A 15,195-nucleotide genomic window follows, 5' to 3' on the forward strand; every position below is an offset into this window, starting at 1 on the left:
AACTAAAAATCCAACATAAAAGTGATCGCATCATCATCATGATCGCTTGCACCTAAATGCACAAGGAGAAAATACGGCATCGAGGTCGCACTCAACCTGTGCATGTCATTGCATAAGACAGAAAGAATGAGGGTAGCCCGGGGGTGTTTGCAAGGGGAGATCTGCAAATTAATTGCAGGAGGCGATCCAAACGGATGACCTCATTAGCCATCGGTGGACAAGGAATGCTCTAAATAGCTTTTATATAAGACAACATCAAATAATTCCCGTTCTCACTCAGCTGAATATCAAAAAATTACTATCTGCTCTATTTTTTTCAAGAATTTCAATTCATTTTGCTTCAGGGCTAAAGGATAGTGCAGAAGGAATTCAAAACTCCTGCAGGCACATACACACAAATACCAGCCTGGTATGGATCCAAAGTATAAATCTTACTGTCAGTCTTACAAGTTTTCTGATTCTCTGGAAATACTCAAAGAAACATGAGCACATAAAGCATCAAAGGTCTAAGTATTCCTGTTACTGTGTATGACAGAGGTGGGCCTCCTTCTTCCCAGCAGAGGGCCAGACTGGCTGAGACTCAGCAGGAGAAGAGTCACATACTGAAGTCTATGACAAAGCTGGTACCGTGAATTACAACAGACAGCAGTCACACCCGGACCAGTGTTAACTTGTAGCACCGCTGGTATGTTTGAAGTAATATTGGCAATCCTGACAATGTTTGTGGTTTCTTTGCCAGACAGCCTGCAGATTTGCAGCTGGCTTTGATTAACTGGAGCAAAGCCGTACTGGCTGGGGGTTTCTTTGACTGTCTTACCAGGTTTGAAATGTTGTACCTACTTTAGCATCAACATCACTGCCTGCAAAGTAGAACTGAGTGATCCAGGAGATGTGTGGGTTACACCATTCAAGGGTTTGCTGTGTGAATGATTAGAAAACTGATCCAACATCCAGTCTCTAATCATCGGCATCATTCAGACTAAACTGGTGCAGTTTACTGAAACTCTATCCCATGATAGTGATACTCCCAAGAAAAAAAAACAGTTTCTTCTAAGCCGACCTTAGATGTTTTGTTAGCGCTGGAAATTTCTTGTGGACATCACCATTACTTAAGAGATTATGAGATGCAAAAATAAATGAATTAAAAGTCCCAAATTCAAACCCACTTTCATGCACTTTCAGGGCCTTTACGTCATACAATGTTTAGGGTATGAAGACAAAATTTTGCATGCTACTGTACAGAAAAAGTTGTGATCCCAGCACTTATTCCACCTCTGTTTACATACTACAGTACAAACACACACTGTAACTGGGACACTTGTTAACATGCTCATTGTGTGTTAGAGGAATGAGCCTTTTCCTCGTCGCCTCTCTGACTCTGTTGCCGCGCCGATAAGAGCGCGCCCCTCTGTCTCTGCAGCATTCCAAGCATCCTGCAGCAAACGTCCGCCGCCATATTGCTGCACGAGAAGAGTCCAGCAGCAACCTGCACCCACTCCCTTTGACCCCCATCTCCCAACACTGTCCACACACACACACACTCTTAAGAACAATGGGACGTTCCTGTCATATGAGGGATATGGCTGGAAGTAGAGGTGGAACACACGCGAAGCACGTCTGGCATGTTCAGAGAGGAATGTGCAACAAAGAGTACATGCAGGCAGCAACAATTCTGGGAAAAGTTATTATCTTGTGAAAGAAGTTCAGCAACTCATAAAAATACATATTAAATATGACATCCATCAAGGTACAACAATGTGTGAGAAGGGATTAACCGTCTGAGTCACGCTAAACCCACATTTGAGGCCTTTTTGGTAACATTTCTAAAGCAATCTCTGACCTCCGATAAGTTCAAACATTGAAAGGGTTGAAAATCTCTTTCAATGCTACAAGCTTGCAACCACTTAATGCTGAGAAATCTCAAAATCTGCTGGCAAATCAACCCAGTCTGCTCTGAGAAATCCCCACGAACCTGCACTGCCTCAGCCATTCAGAGATAAGTCAGCCTTTACACAAACAATCAAGCTTCATTCTTTATTCCCGTGACAAGATCTTACAGATAGCAGAAATTCCTCAAACAAATACCCTGAATATCTCAATCCATCAAGATCAGTTGATAACTGTGAGCCGATATTCCCACAGAGGATTCACTAATTTGCATGTGTATTTGATGTCTGGTATTTCGAAGGACGTTCGGTGAGGTGTTAGACCCTCTTGTGAGCCCACACAGCTCTCTCCGAATTACAGCATATCACCAGATAACAGGAGAATTAAACTTGGCAGCTGCGCTGCCATTGACTTGTGCAGATCTGTAACCACCTGTGATGTCTCCCTCTGCTGGTTCTCTGAGGTAAAGGATGGGAAACAAGGTCAACGCACTTCATCTCTCTTTTGTCTGAAACGAATCGCGGAAGTAATGAAGGACGGAGAAAGGGCCGACTCTGATGACTTCATTATAATTTCTTGCACAGTCATCAATATTCTCATCACTTTGCAGCCATCTTGAAATCCATCCACTTTGAGGGAGGATGTATTTTGAACAGTTAACGATAAAAACGAGTCAAATTTGATCAAACGTGCTTTAAAAGTTTGCTTGGCACCATTTTAGCAAAATGACAAAGTCATGCCGAGCGGTGCTGACTTCACCAGTCCAGATAGCTTTTGCAGTAATTTCTCAAAGACTTGCCTCAAAGCAAGTCCTCGAGGTGGTAGGTGTCCTCTCGTGCTGCATCAAGCTACCAGCATCAACCCCGAGAAGGTGAAAAGACTTCAGTTCGTTAAACTAATCATCTTACAGCCTGAATTTATTTTCTGTGAATTATTACATAAGTAAATCAATTCCTCCTCCCTTTTACTTAGGCCCCTTCAAGGAATCTCAGCACATATAAAAACCTTTTCACCTCCCTCTGCAGAGAGCCAGAGGATTGCCTGCCTTGCCAAATTCCTGAGCGCTGTTTGTTGGAGCTTTAAGCGCTCATAAAGCAGGCTCACGAATACCAAAGTGAGAAGTCAGCGAGCTCAGCTGAACATCACTTCTCTTTTGTTATTGTAACATTATGAAGGCAAAAATGAAAGACACATACTTCTCGAGATTTGTTTCCCACTTTATTTCCATTCGATCAGAGCGTCCTTCACTGGGAGAGCAGTAAATTGTCCCCACGCCCCCCTTCGGCTTTTTCACCGGTGCACATGGAAGAAATTAACATTCCATCAGCTTTCTAATGATGAGGACGAAGCACGCCGCAGGGGATGAAGGTCCATGCCAGCATTGGCACGGTGCACGCATTCCTGCGCTCGACGGGCTGGAGGGCCTCTGCAGACGGGTGTTGATGATGGGTTGTGTTTGTGTGTGTGTGTGTGTGTGTGTTTGACTCTCCCTCCATCATGGACGCAGTGTAAACGATGTGGTATTTTCTAAGTTATGACAGACGTATGGGGAGGATGGACCCTCCTTTGGCTCGCTGCACCGTCAGTCTGTCTGGATGGAAATGCAAATGTCCCATCGATGCTGCATTCCAGACAAAATAAAATATGCAGGTCAAGAAAAACAAAAAAACAAAAACAGCAGTTTGGACCAACCGAGTTCTCCTACTCAAACTTCATCATCTTGTCCTTCTACCTGGACATTTGACTTACGTGGTGTTCGAACACATTCCTCCTGCTTCCTGAATCTTGCAGTGCAGGATTTAGGGCAGCATCTTGTCAATCACAAGGGAGGCATGCCTTAAAGCATATAAGTTTAACTGCCTTCTGGACACTAAAGGGGATGACCATTTGCGAAGTAGACATCACGTTGTTCTCATTATGACCTCAAGCAACAGACTGAGCCCATAGATTTATCAGGAAAGTGTTACACAAAGCCACAGGCAAAGGGAGACACTGGCCATTTTTCCCAGACTTCAAATTAAATGGATTTGTTTTGCTACTGTGGGAGTCGCCCCCTGCTGGCCATTAGAAAAAAAATACAGCTTCAAGGCACTTGTGCTTTCTGGCTTCACTTTTCAGACCTGTAATCTACATTCAGCTTCTTCTAGCACACAGATAAACACACATTCAAGTGTAACAGCCTACAACCTTTACTACAGACGGTTGTTAAGGAACACTTGGTTTAACTCGAGGCATAAATATGAAAAAACACTCAATCAAGGGACGCACTAACCCATCTGCGATCATTCATGATGATATAATAAAGCCCAAGAGCACAGCTGGCACTGTTGTGACTCCATCACTGACCATCCTGCACTGACATCTGGGCAGACTCCAGCTCCGAGCTGCTGTGCAGGAACGTGGAGAACGTCTTGTTGTTCTTCTCCTTCATCCCGAAGATGTGGCTGTCCAAACTCTGCAGCAGCTCCTCAGTCCGTAGGTTCTCTTCCTCCAGGAAACGAGTGACCACTGTGTCTGTCAGCGATGCAGACAAAAGGTCCTAAAGAGGGGGAAAAAAATGCAACTTTAGGATTCATCACCCCAAAAAACTAAACTAAATGTTACAGGACATCAATTTTGATGAGGCTCACCTCGGAAGAGGGAGAAGAAATCTCTTTATTGCTGCTGGTCAGAGAGTCTCCCGGGCTCGAGTTTTGTCCATCAGCTGCAGATTTGCTGGAGCTTAGGACCGGCACAGAGTTTCTCGTGGACAGTCTTGTTGTGGTGCTGCTGCTGGAGGACGAGGAGGCAGATGAATGAGGCCTGCTACCTTGGGACTGGCTGCGGGACAGACCTGTGGACGTCTTGGACGAGGTTTGAAGTTCTTTAAAGAGCATCTGGATCTCTCCTTCATAGCGAGTGGTGTTCTCTAGAGCCTGAGCTTTTCTGACTTGCATGTTCTCCTGTGGCCTGTGACAAAACAACACCACAAACTATTTAAATCTAATATGGAAAAAACACTTTATATCTTAGTTTGTACAAAATACTGAAAATTTTCCTCTTTTACAGGCGACCGCTGATGGAAAGTAGCCTGTCTGTGTACATATACTCGCTACCTGTTATACGTAGGCTGCTCTTGGTCAGTCGCAGCATGGCTGAGCACAGCGTGTTCATATTTATCCTGACTGTTCTGATTGGAGGCCTCAAGTTGTGACTGCATCTCAGCGAGTGTCTGCCTTAACTGCCGATTCTCCTGCTCCAGGCTGCTCAGAGAAGACACATAACTCTCCCTCAGGGAGGCAAGCGGGGAGCCTCCCCTCTGTGGAGCGATGAGTGATTCAGGGGGTTAAAAGCGACAGAGGAGTGATTCGGACTTAGTAAAAAAGCACAGAAGAGGCACAAAGAAAAGGCTCCTGTCTGTAACATGAGTGATGACTGATATCGAAGCAGACAAACCTTTGGTGACTGAGGCTGCAGTCTCTGCAGCAGACCTTTCAGGTGCTGGTTCTCAGCCTGTACCATCTCCAGCTGTGCATGAGTCATCTGTGAAAGAATGAGAAAAATGTGATGAACCTCAAAGAATACAACATAATTTCACATTTAGCATAAAACAGGCTGCATTAATCTGCCAGAGATACAGAATAAATGCTAAGAAATAGCAAACCAGCCGTCAGGAAATCGCGGTTTGTGAGTAAGTGTCTTATTTATCAAAGCGCCTGTAAAAACAAATTTATACTAAATGCAAAGTGAAAGCAAGTGTATGTGAACACAGATGAATCCATTCGCATGAGTTAAAGATTTTTCAGCCTTTGTGATTGATTATACTCCTCATGTTGAATATAAATGTACCAATATTTCTTAGGTGGGAAACAAACAGGCTCTAGAGAAGGGGTGTCGAAATCCAGGCCTCGAGAGCTGGTGTCCTGCAGGTTTTAGATCTCACCCTGGGTCAACACATCTGAATCACATGATTAGTTCATTGCCAGGCTTCTGGAGAACTTCAAGATAGGGCTGTTCGATATCGGTTGTTTCGTGGTGTCTCAAAATAAACTGTTTACGGCAATATTTTTTCATCGTTTTGATGGACACTGTAGTGGCTATATTAATTTCTTAAAGTTCTCTATATCTCTTATATTTAATATAACAACACTACAGACGGACAAGCACCTGTTTTTATGCGTTATGGTTAGCAACAACGACGGTAACACCATCGCATGTCCACTTGTTTATGTTCCACGTAAACCTTTCACAATAAAGCTCAAGATCCTGTTCAGACTTTTCAAAATAAACTGAATCACGTGAAAGAGCAGATTGTTTACGGATGAGAAGTAAAAAAAGAGCCGCCAGGTGCTAAAAAATAAACCTTAGACTCAAACGTTAGAACAGCTTTTCCCCGCAGCACGCCGTGTAATAAATACTCACAAAGAAAACGGCGGCCGTTACAACTTATGTCTAAAAATGTATAGTTTCATGCATCGGTTAAAACACTCGACTCCAGCTACGTGACGCGCAGCTGGAAACACTTCACGCAAGTCGAGCTGCACGAGATTCACAGAATTTACAGAAAATGTTACATTTTTGTGATTTATATCGTTATCGGACGATAGAATTCTTATATCGGGATATGAGATTTTGGTCATATCGCACAGATCTACTTCAAGACATGTTGAGGAGGTAATTAAGCCATTTGTATGAGCTGTGTTGGATCAAGGACACATCTAAAACCTGCAGGACACTGGCCCTCAAGGCCTGGAGTTCGACACCTGTGCTCTAGAGAGCCGATTACACAAACGGAGAGCAGCAAAGGACAGGACGTTACACCATCAGCTTGTTAAGGGTCTACCATTTTTCTGGTTAAAAGCTTCAAGTTTCACTGTCCAGTCCCTGCCCAGTACAGCATTCATGCAGTCCATTAATCTAGATCATTTATAAACTTGCTGTTATTAGCAGAAGATGCTTTAAGGGGCCTTGGAAAATCTCCATTTTTAAAGGGATTGCTGCTCACAGAGGCTCGTCTGATCATTCTAGTTTTCTCTCTAGAAGAAGTCTTTACCTACATAATCACTGTTTTTGTGAACTGGCACTGCATTCAACTGAATTAACTCACTTTGAGCTCAGCAGACTTCTTCTCTGATCGCTCCTCCTCATCGCGAAGCTGCTGCTTGATGCTGGACGAGGAGGCGCTCAGACTGGCGACGGCGAGGTCGCGCTCGTGCAGCTCGCTGGTCAGCTTTGACACCTCCTTTCTCATTCCCTCAACTTCGCCGCTGTGAGTCTGCCTGGCCCGCTCAAGGTCCTCTCTAAGCTGTAGATCAAACGTAGGCAGGACATGAGGTAGCGACGCAGAGCTGATGTTAAACAACAAGAACAAGAATGAAAAAAAAAAAAATGAACAAAAACAAAAACACAGACCCTTTTCGCTTCAGCCATAGAAGAGTCACATTCCGCTTTCAGGCTTCGCAGTTCTTGCTCCGTCTTCAAGTTGTCATCTCTCTGTTTACTCACCACCTGCAGCCTGAGTCCAGAGAAATAAAAGCAATGACTCGCACAGAAAAAAGATCTGAATGAAATCCACTGACAACTCTGTGTGCTCTGCATTTTTTTTTCTTAATTTACTTCAGGTCGATTTCAGTGCATATACACATTTAAAAAGGATCACCGAGGTCCAAAGACATTCAAAAGCTACATTGCATAAATATTCAATATTCCCACACAAGGACTAAAAAATATTAGCATCACTCTGCAACTTTTTGCTCCCACGGTTCCTTTTCTCCTGATAGCTACATCCTAAAATACGTCTGATTTGGAGAAAAGTGATTCGGTCTGTAATTTTTCTTCTTGTGATATAAATCAAGCGCACCCCATTCCCACTCACTCACAATTTGCTTCAGCACAAGACAGGACTAAAAGGAGTAAAAGACTAAAAAACTAACTTGGGTTTTGGACTACAGGAAGGGGCGGACTAACATTACCTCTCTTTGAGACATGCCAGTTCAGCCTTGAGATGACCCTGATATGCTTGGGCACCTTGGAGCTTGGCTGCAGTCTTCTCCAGCTCTCGTCTGAGGATTTCCACACCGGTGCAGCCCTGAGCTACCAGACAGTCTTCCAGAGAGCTGCACAAGAACATCACGCAAACATTCACAGGATGGCAACCTTTATGATGGACAATAGCTAATTGTTTTTCCCAACAGAAAACATCAGAAGATGAAGAAAAGATGTTAGGGAGGATGTGTTGATTCATGCAGGCTGGATAAAAGTATCACTTCATTACTGATGTTGTAATTTTAAATAAACAGGTTTGTTCACTAGGGACGGGAGAACCATGAAACAATCATTAAAGATTAGAAAAACTACAGTATGAAAAGTACAGACCGTGGCTGCAGTGGACACTTGTTGTGGTTTTCAACACTCGGGTCGTATTTAACAGTCGCTGACAGACCAACAACAGCACAAGCAGGAGTAGCCCACAGACCAGTTATACCACATTTTTCACACTCCCTACATCTACAACTGACACAGTCTGCAGGTAGATGGCCAGTTTGCTTAGCATTTAAAGAATTTGATCAGCTCTCGTTTTGGCTGCAGATACTTCAGAGTCAGTCACTTGGAAAGCTACAGTGCTACAAAGCAATATCCTGCCTACAGTGTGGACGCAGTACGCCCCCTTCTGTATAAGTTGCTGAACTACATCACTAGACATACACCTACCGAATGACTTGATCTTTAGCTTGCAGTGCTTGGTTGAATCTGGCTGTTTCGTTACGAAGTCTTTGGCGCTCAAGACTGGTTTGCCGCACAAAAGCATCCTGGGAGTCCAGCTCCTCCCATTCCTCAGAAAGCACCTGCAAAACAGCGGATCATCAGCTGATTAAAAGATATTTTAACCTGGCACCTATGAGGAACTTTGAGCTTGTAAATGCTTAACTGAAAAATCAACATTAAGAGGTTTATGGGCACTGGATTAAATGTTGAAGCTCAGTTTCTCGACACTGATAAAGTTGATCGGTAGACTAAAGTCTTTTTCATTTTCTTTCAGGCTTAATACATGTCGGAGAAACTTGTTGTGAGTGTTGTGTAATTGAAAATCTTCAGTCCTATCACCTTCCCCAGGTTTCTGAACCTACCTTCCAACTCTCAAGTGGTCGGAGACGCTCCAGTTCCAGCTCCTGCGTGTGCAGACTTCTCTGAGCTTTTTCCAGCTGAGAGCGCAGGCGCTGCACCTCCAGACAGCAATCCCTGTGCTCCCTCTCCACTTGGTGCGCTGCCCACTGGGACTGGAAACAACAGAAAACACGTGGTGAATAAAACAAACAAGCCTCTGCTTTCTTTACATGCTGAAGTCACTGAACTTACTTTTATGTGTGAGAGCTCATCTTTCAAGCTCTTATTCTCGGTCTCCAGGATTGTGAGCTCCTGCCGGCTCTGGGTGCGCTGTTGCTCCCACTCCAGAGAGCGCTGATGATATTCCTGCAGAGAGAGGGGAGCTTCATTATACCTCACATACCCAGAAGACGGCAGCAATCCAATGGCATGACTGGGGTGATGTCAGGGTTCACCTTCTGGAGGTCTGTCTCTTTCACTCCTGCGTTAGCGTCCTTGAGGTGTTTGCGCTGAAGCTTATGGTAACTTCTCTTTAACTTATCCAACTGCAGGAATAGAAACGCACTTACTATATTTGAAATCATGCAGGAGAGTGAGTACAAACAGAAAAACTGTAAACTTCTGCCCAAGCAAAAGCAGAAAAGATTTGTAACAGACAAGTTTTCGCACCTCTTCACGGAGTTTGCGCAGTTGCTGCTCGTACTTGGCGGCTAACTCTTGTGGACCCGTCTTGACATCTTCAAGCTGCTTGCGGAGTAATCCAATCTACAGTCATGGGTGAGGACAGTAATGGTGTTGGAAAGAGTTAATATGAGCACTCAATTTATGAGCTGTGTTAGCAACTATCTTATATTGAGGCTATGCTCATTACCAGCTGCATATTTTTATTTTTGGTCTCTACTCAAAATGCTCTTTATTTATTCACACTGAGCCTTGACGCACCACCCCACTTCATCGTTGGTGCCCCACAAAAATTCCAGGTTCACAATCTACAAATTTTATCATCATCAACAAAAATAAAGGATCCAAATCTAGTTTTACTTAAATAAAGGCTAATTTAATCATATCAACAACATCCATTTTTCTTTTCCTCATCTGACGTTGCTTTGTGGCGGCAGCAGACAAAGCAACGCCGCTGGGAAACCTTCAAAAGGGAGCAAGTGTCCTGATTAGAGGCCATCTCAACTTGCTCTTTTTAACAGCGAGGAGCAGTGCCTCGACTCTGAGCTCCCTCCAGATGTCCTGGCTCCTAATCCTACCGCTACGCCCAGACTCACTTCAGCTGCTTGTATCTACCGCCACACTCGTTAGGTCATTCTCCAGATTTCAGCACGCACTTTAGGAGTTTGCAGGCACATCACACTCCATGTTCCCATCACTTGTGACTAAGATCATAGCCTCAGACTTGTAGGTGCATGCCCTCATCCTGGCTGCAAACTGCTCCAGTGCATGCTGATGGTCATGCTGTGATGAAGAACAATATCTGATGGATGCAAACTGACTGAATAACCTCATCAGGAATGCCGAATCTGTAGTCGGCGTGAAGCTCATCAGCCTGGAGATTCTTTTAACCTCACTGTCTGAGAGTCTGCTGCTATCAGACTCTTTAATTCATCTACTTGAGTCAGACCCACACATACTGATCAAGACTAAACACACCTCACTGCACTCTGCCACAAAGTATATGTGCACACCTAGCAGCACCTTTGACCTGTTAATGTCCCAGAAACATTAATGTTAATACGTATGTCCTTTTATATTTATATCTTGAAGTTTCGCTGATCTGATCATTTGCACAACACAGGGATGTGATTTTGAGGTTCCCACAATGGACACCACCTCACACCGGCTACACTTTGACATCCTGTCCACAAACATCACTAACAGGATCGAGGGAGGAGTACCAACACTGGATCAACACGTGTACACATCATCATTTATCTTTTAGAACTTTGCTCCTGTTTAGTATAAACTCTTAGGCTCTTCTATTTCACCTCCAGGTCCCTCCGTTCAATTGTGCTCCTTGAGTTTAAAAGTTCCTCTTCTCTACTTTTCAGCCTGAGCTCCAAGGCGCGGTTCTCATCTTCCCACTTCTTCTTCTGATCGTTGATCATGATGTCAATTTGTCGCATCAGTTCCTGAAGCTCCGGCTCACACGATGAAAGGACTGAGCTGAAAGACAAAGCCAAATAATGAAAAGGGTGTAATTTCTGTAAATGCTCATGGCCCAAGTTAGTTCTTTAAGCGCAGTGCAACTTACCTCAGATCAGGGCTGTGCATCGACCCCAGAAAAGCCTCCATCTGGTTCAAAGTAACGTCAGCCCTGTTAGTAACTTAAAGCGGACTTGCTTTACGGGTGCTTCACGTGCCCTTTCCCCACGCAAGAAGTTTACTATAACTTAGCAACCATACACGTTACTAGCAACCCATAATACACAGCGAGCTAAACCATGGCTGACCTCACTGCTACACGGAGGTGGTTTCTGCTTACAGCATTGTTAGCTCACGTTAGCTGCTGGCTGTGGCTGGTCCGTGTCAACTCATCCAACTTTATTTGTTTACATCACTAGCTGGACTGCCGAACAGCGCGCTTCCTGAGGTATGGCGGTAACTCCACCACTGCATGTGATGTCAACACGCTGTACGTAACTTCAGAGCACAGGAAGCAGCTTGTTTAAAATACTCAAAACAGACCTGTTATCCACACGCCTAGCTATGAAAGTTCGTATTTGGAAATTCCCTGTTGCCTGTAACGATTTTTTAACAAATATTATCATAATATAGGTCATCTTGTTGGCTTCTTAGAAGATTAAAGGATATTGTCAGACATTCTATGAACACGTGGCTCGTTGGTCTAGGGGTATGATTCTCGCTTCGGGTGCGAGAGGTCCCGGGTTCAAATCCCGGACGAGCCCAATTTTTGTACCGTTAAGGACTGTTGACATATTTACTTCAAACATCTGCAGTGAATTTTTGTGGAGTCTACGTAAGTGGTCAGCACTGCTACCAGTTTTCAAGCTAATGCGCGTTTTCACTTCTGAATTGGCTTGTGGTTGTGTTCTGGTGTTCTGGGAATCCGTCCCACCACACTAAAAACTCTACCCGTTGTTTCTGCGCATGCGCCACGCGTGCGCAAAAACACAAACCCCAAATTGACTTCATTTTTTTAGGCCAATGTGAATATTTGTTATGGTTATGATTAGGGTTATGGTTACGGTTTGTCAGAAGTCACTTTCAAATTATCGTACGTATAGGACGATTTGCCAAAGTAGGACGGTCTCAGAACCGGTGATTTATATGCTGTGCCAGTCACGGTAGAAACCAAGAAAATAGTGTAGGATCCCTACTCTTTGTGGTCAGTTGTATTTTTGGAAGGAAAAATATTTCTTACGTCGATTCCGTCCAAACAGTTTTCAGGAATTTGCTGACATCGGTTAGTCCTTATATTGAGGTTGCGATTATATTCTCTTATAGCGATGCGATGATTGTTGATTAAGTACATTCATGGATGTGTTAACATATAAAAACGCTACCACGGGATTCCCTGCAACTGGCTCGTTGGTCTAGGGGTATGATTCTCGCTTTGGGTGCGAGAGGTCCCGGGTTCAAATCCCGGACGAGCCCTCCTTTTCTATTTTTCCTAAAGGATATCAACCCTTTTCAATTTATCTTGAAACATAAGGATGTTTTTAATGTTAAAGCTAACTAGATTACTTTTTCTGTTTGACTACACCCGCCTTCCATTGCGTCATTTCCCCGTTTCTCCACCTGCCTGTTGTCAAACACTGAACAAAGAGCGTCCCAGCCGCTCTGCTTCCCCAGCTGTTATGCTGGGTGGGTATGGGGCCGTGAGAAAGAGAAAGAGCTAGAGACGTTTCTGTTCCGCCCCCACAAACCCAACAGACACTCCTAACAGGAGGCAGACGAGCCGGCTTGCTGACACCATTTACTGCAGAGAGGCTGAGCTGTGCAGCCAAAGACGGACAATAAATTACACGCAAAGGCCAGCTGTAAGTACACTCTTTATTATTATTATTGAAACATTTTTCTTTCAAATCAGCATAAGATAGTAGATGGTAGTGTATTTTGGTATATTGCTGTCCTTTCTAATCAGCTCCATTGTCTGGAATAGAACATCAATAATCCTACAATAATCCAGATTAACCTTTATTTAAATATTAAATTATTAGATCTTAATTGGACATCTTAACTACAAATGTAACTTAAATTTGATGCAGCAATGCTTCTAATAGGTAATAAAAATGTTTTTTTTTAATGTATTAGGGAGTCACTTTGGTGAGCTTGGGACCTGCAGGAGCCATCATCTTCACCATTGTTTCTAAACACCGGACTTGCAGAAAGCCTTTTCACACCCATTAAAAATTTAGATTTTGTAGAAAAATCATTCATTCCACAAGTTGTCGGGGTTGACCATGGTTCTCTGTGAGGATGGCGAATGTAGCGTCTGCCTGTTGCCCTACTCCCGGGTGGAGAGGATCCCCCGGGTGCTCCACTGCAGGCACACCTTCTGCGATTCGTGTCTGGAGAGGATGTCAACGGAGAGGAACGGTCTGCTCACCGTGGGCTGCCCTTTGTGTCGCCGGGTGACCTGCATAGGCCGAGGTCGAGGTCTTCGAGAAGCTCTGTGGGTCAACAGCAAGCTGTGGGACCAGATACCGGAGGATGTGGACGTAAGAGAAGAAGAGGAAGAGGAGGACGGAGAGAAGCAAACAGCTGCACAGGAGAGGATAGAAGATAAACAGTTACAAGGAGAATGGTGGGTTTATCATTTTGAGTCTTTAAACATTACAACGTGGAAGTTGAGGACTGTAAATGTTTTAAATGGCAGAAAATGAGAACAAAACCTCTTTGGAGGGAGTGCTGAATATAAAATTCCTGTCATACCGAGTCATTTACACATTAGTGCCGAGCAGTCCATTTGTCCACACAGCTTCTCATTAGCGCCTCGGCTCTACAGCATTCTTCCCAAAGCCCAGTCTGACACGAGAGTCTTTTCTCTTTTCAGCATTTCCTCGAGATCCGCCAGAGCGAAGCTCAAACTGCCCACGTTCTTCAGGAGGTTCAGCCTGACGAAGCAACACCAGGAGAGAATCGTGTCTGGCAGCAATGTGTACGTCCTGAGTTTGTAGCTTTTATTTACAGATTATTAGTAAAAATGATCACTTAAATTTTTCTGTTTGTTTAATCTTAAAGGGAAATGAAATCCTGGCGCAGACTTTCAACAGAAGAGACTTTTTAAAAATACGAAAACTGACAAGTGGCCGCTCTCAGGAAGAGAAGACACAACTTTGAAGGGAAGCTGTGGTCGCTGGGGGAGGAGGATTCATTTGTGATCCTGTCAGGACACGGTTTTGTCCTCAGCCAAAGGTGCTCCGTCTCCCCATTATTTATTCTAGGATTAATTCTCCCAGCCGTTGCTGTGGGATTTAGTTCAGCTGTCCCAGAGCGGCTAACACCCGTAGACCTAGACCCCCTCAGAACAGATGGTCCCCTCTCCATTTCAGCTCCTGAATAGCCATCATAACTTATTGTTTTCTGTATTTATGATAGCTAGGACATGAAGTATTTAATAAAACTATTTTTGAAACAAGTTTCCATTGGGTTTTATTGACATCTGAAAGAATCATGAGCTTTCCTCCTTTACCGCATGCACCATTTATGACACATGAAGTATTTAAGTGAGTGAAGAAAGTGAAGCCAGGAGGGGATTTCTGAATATAATTTCTGTGGAGAAGACGCACAACAAAAACCTGCCACAAAAGACTCATTCAACCACGAAAGTGGATTATAAAACTCCATTCACCGAGCATCTGGCACATATTCCACGTTCAATGATATCTGCAAACTGGATCATCACTTTCTTTTTGTTCCACCTTATGTGCACGTTAAACCCGCCCGACATATTTTAAAGAAGATACGTTGAGAGGACTATGATGTGTTTGTTGTCTCAGTCACATTAAGGTCAGTGCTGTTTGGATGGAGCTGAAAATCTGTTAGTTGTCACACTGGTTTGGACTCAACTGTTAGCCTGCACACTCTTAGTCATATATTGGCAGGCGGTGTGTTATTCTGCCTTTAGATACCATATTCCCACGTTTAAGTGTTAAATGACTGCCAAACAGGAAGCTGCTTCCAAGTTCAAAACAAGCTGGCAGCCACGGGGGCGGGCTGGACGGGAATGTATCAGGAAGGCAGCAACAAACA

At 44.0% G+C, this 15,195-nt stretch overlaps 2 protein-coding genes and 2 non-coding genes across 9 annotated transcripts; 3 read left to right on the forward strand and 1 right to left on the reverse strand.

Moving 5' to 3' along the window:
• Window positions 1–2,831: 2,831 nt before the first annotated feature.
• On the reverse strand, window positions 2,832–11,640 carry cep63 (centrosomal protein 63). 2 transcript variants are annotated; one of them, XM_086281609.1, is made up of 15 exons: window positions 11,231–11,640; window positions 10,965–11,142; window positions 9,640–9,735; window positions 9,426–9,515; window positions 9,223–9,336; window positions 8,994–9,143; window positions 8,578–8,711; window positions 7,839–7,982; window positions 7,279–7,381; window positions 6,974–7,171; window positions 5,323–5,409; window positions 4,983–5,185; window positions 4,518–4,836; window positions 4,234–4,426; window positions 2,832–3,508 (listed from the first exon to the last, which is right to left on the reverse strand). In XM_086281609.1, exons 1-15 carry the CDS (start codon window positions 11,269–11,271, stop codon window positions 3,420–3,422), a joined length of 2,139 nt encoding a protein of 712 aa, XP_086137735.1. In that variant the 5' UTR covers window positions 11,272–11,640; the 3' UTR covers window positions 2,832–3,419. The 2 variants fall into 2 exon arrangements, with proteins under 2 accessions (XP_086137735.1, XP_086137734.1); XM_086281608.1 differs by having other exon boundaries at window positions 3,505–4,426; window positions 11,231–11,629.
• LOC147301433 (uncharacterized) lies at window positions 11,387–14,561 on the forward strand. 5 transcript variants are annotated; one of them, XM_086281617.1, is made up of 6 exons: window positions 11,402–11,446; window positions 11,541–11,569; window positions 12,874–12,980; window positions 13,255–13,747; window positions 13,997–14,101; window positions 14,185–14,561. In XM_086281617.1, the coding sequence occupies exons 4-6, from the start codon at window positions 13,404–13,406 to the stop codon at window positions 14,228–14,230; spliced, it is 495 nt and encodes a 164-aa protein (XP_086137743.1). In that variant the 5' UTR covers window positions 11,402–11,446; window positions 11,541–11,569; window positions 12,874–12,980; window positions 13,255–13,403; the 3' UTR covers window positions 14,231–14,561. The 5 variants fall into 5 exon arrangements, with proteins under 5 accessions (XP_086137740.1, XP_086137738.1, XP_086137743.1 ...); XM_086281616.1 differs by having other exon boundaries at window positions 11,406–11,446; window positions 12,766–12,980; XM_086281614.1 differs by having other exon boundaries at window positions 11,387–11,611; window positions 12,766–12,980.
• Window positions 11,814–11,885, forward strand: trnap-cgg (transfer RNA proline (anticodon CGG)). The gene has a single exon. It is a non-coding gene; the product is annotated as a tRNA-Pro (tRNA).
• trnap-ugg (transfer RNA proline (anticodon UGG)) lies at window positions 12,523–12,594 on the forward strand. Its single transcript has one exon. It is a non-coding gene; the product is annotated as a tRNA-Pro (tRNA).
• Window positions 14,562–15,195: the final 634 nt, after the last annotated feature.

Source organism: Aulonocara sp. 'chitande type north' Nkhata Bay, linkage group LG23 (assembly GCF_057382095.1).
Source record: "Aulonocara sp. 'chitande type north' Nkhata Bay isolate Kocher_YH1m ecotype deep benthic linkage group LG23, A_spYH_male_GT1.1, whole genome shotgun sequence".
NCBI classification, from domain to species: Eukaryota; Metazoa; Chordata; class Actinopteri; order Cichliformes; family Cichlidae; genus Aulonocara; species Aulonocara sp. 'chitande type north' Nkhata Bay.

Bases quoted from the DNA above. Each gene is read 5' to 3' on its own strand.
- cep63 (XM_086281609.1), bottom strand. From the start codon at position 11,271: ATGGAGGCTTTTCTGGGGTCGATGCACAGCCCTGATCTGAG. The intron at 9,337-9,425 runs GTGAACCCTGAC...CTCTCTCTGCAG, and splicing joins AAGAGACAGACCTCCAGAAG to GAATATCATCAGCGCTCTCT. The intron at 7,983-8,577 runs GTAGGTGTATGT...GTTCTTGTGCAG, and splicing joins GCTAAAGATCAAGTCATTCG to CTCTCTGGAAGACTGTCTGG.
- LOC147301433 (XM_086281614.1), top strand. From the start codon at position 13,404: ATGGTTCTCTGTGAGGATGGCGAATGTAGCGTCTGCCTGTTGCCCTAC. The intron at 13,748-13,996 runs GTGGGTTTATCA...TTCTCTTTTCAG, and splicing joins AAACAGTTACAAGGAGAATG to CATTTCCTCGAGATCCGCCA. The intron at 14,102-14,184 runs GTACGTCCTGAG...TTAATCTTAAAG, and splicing joins ATCGTGTCTGGCAGCAATGT to GGAAATGAAATCCTGGCGCA.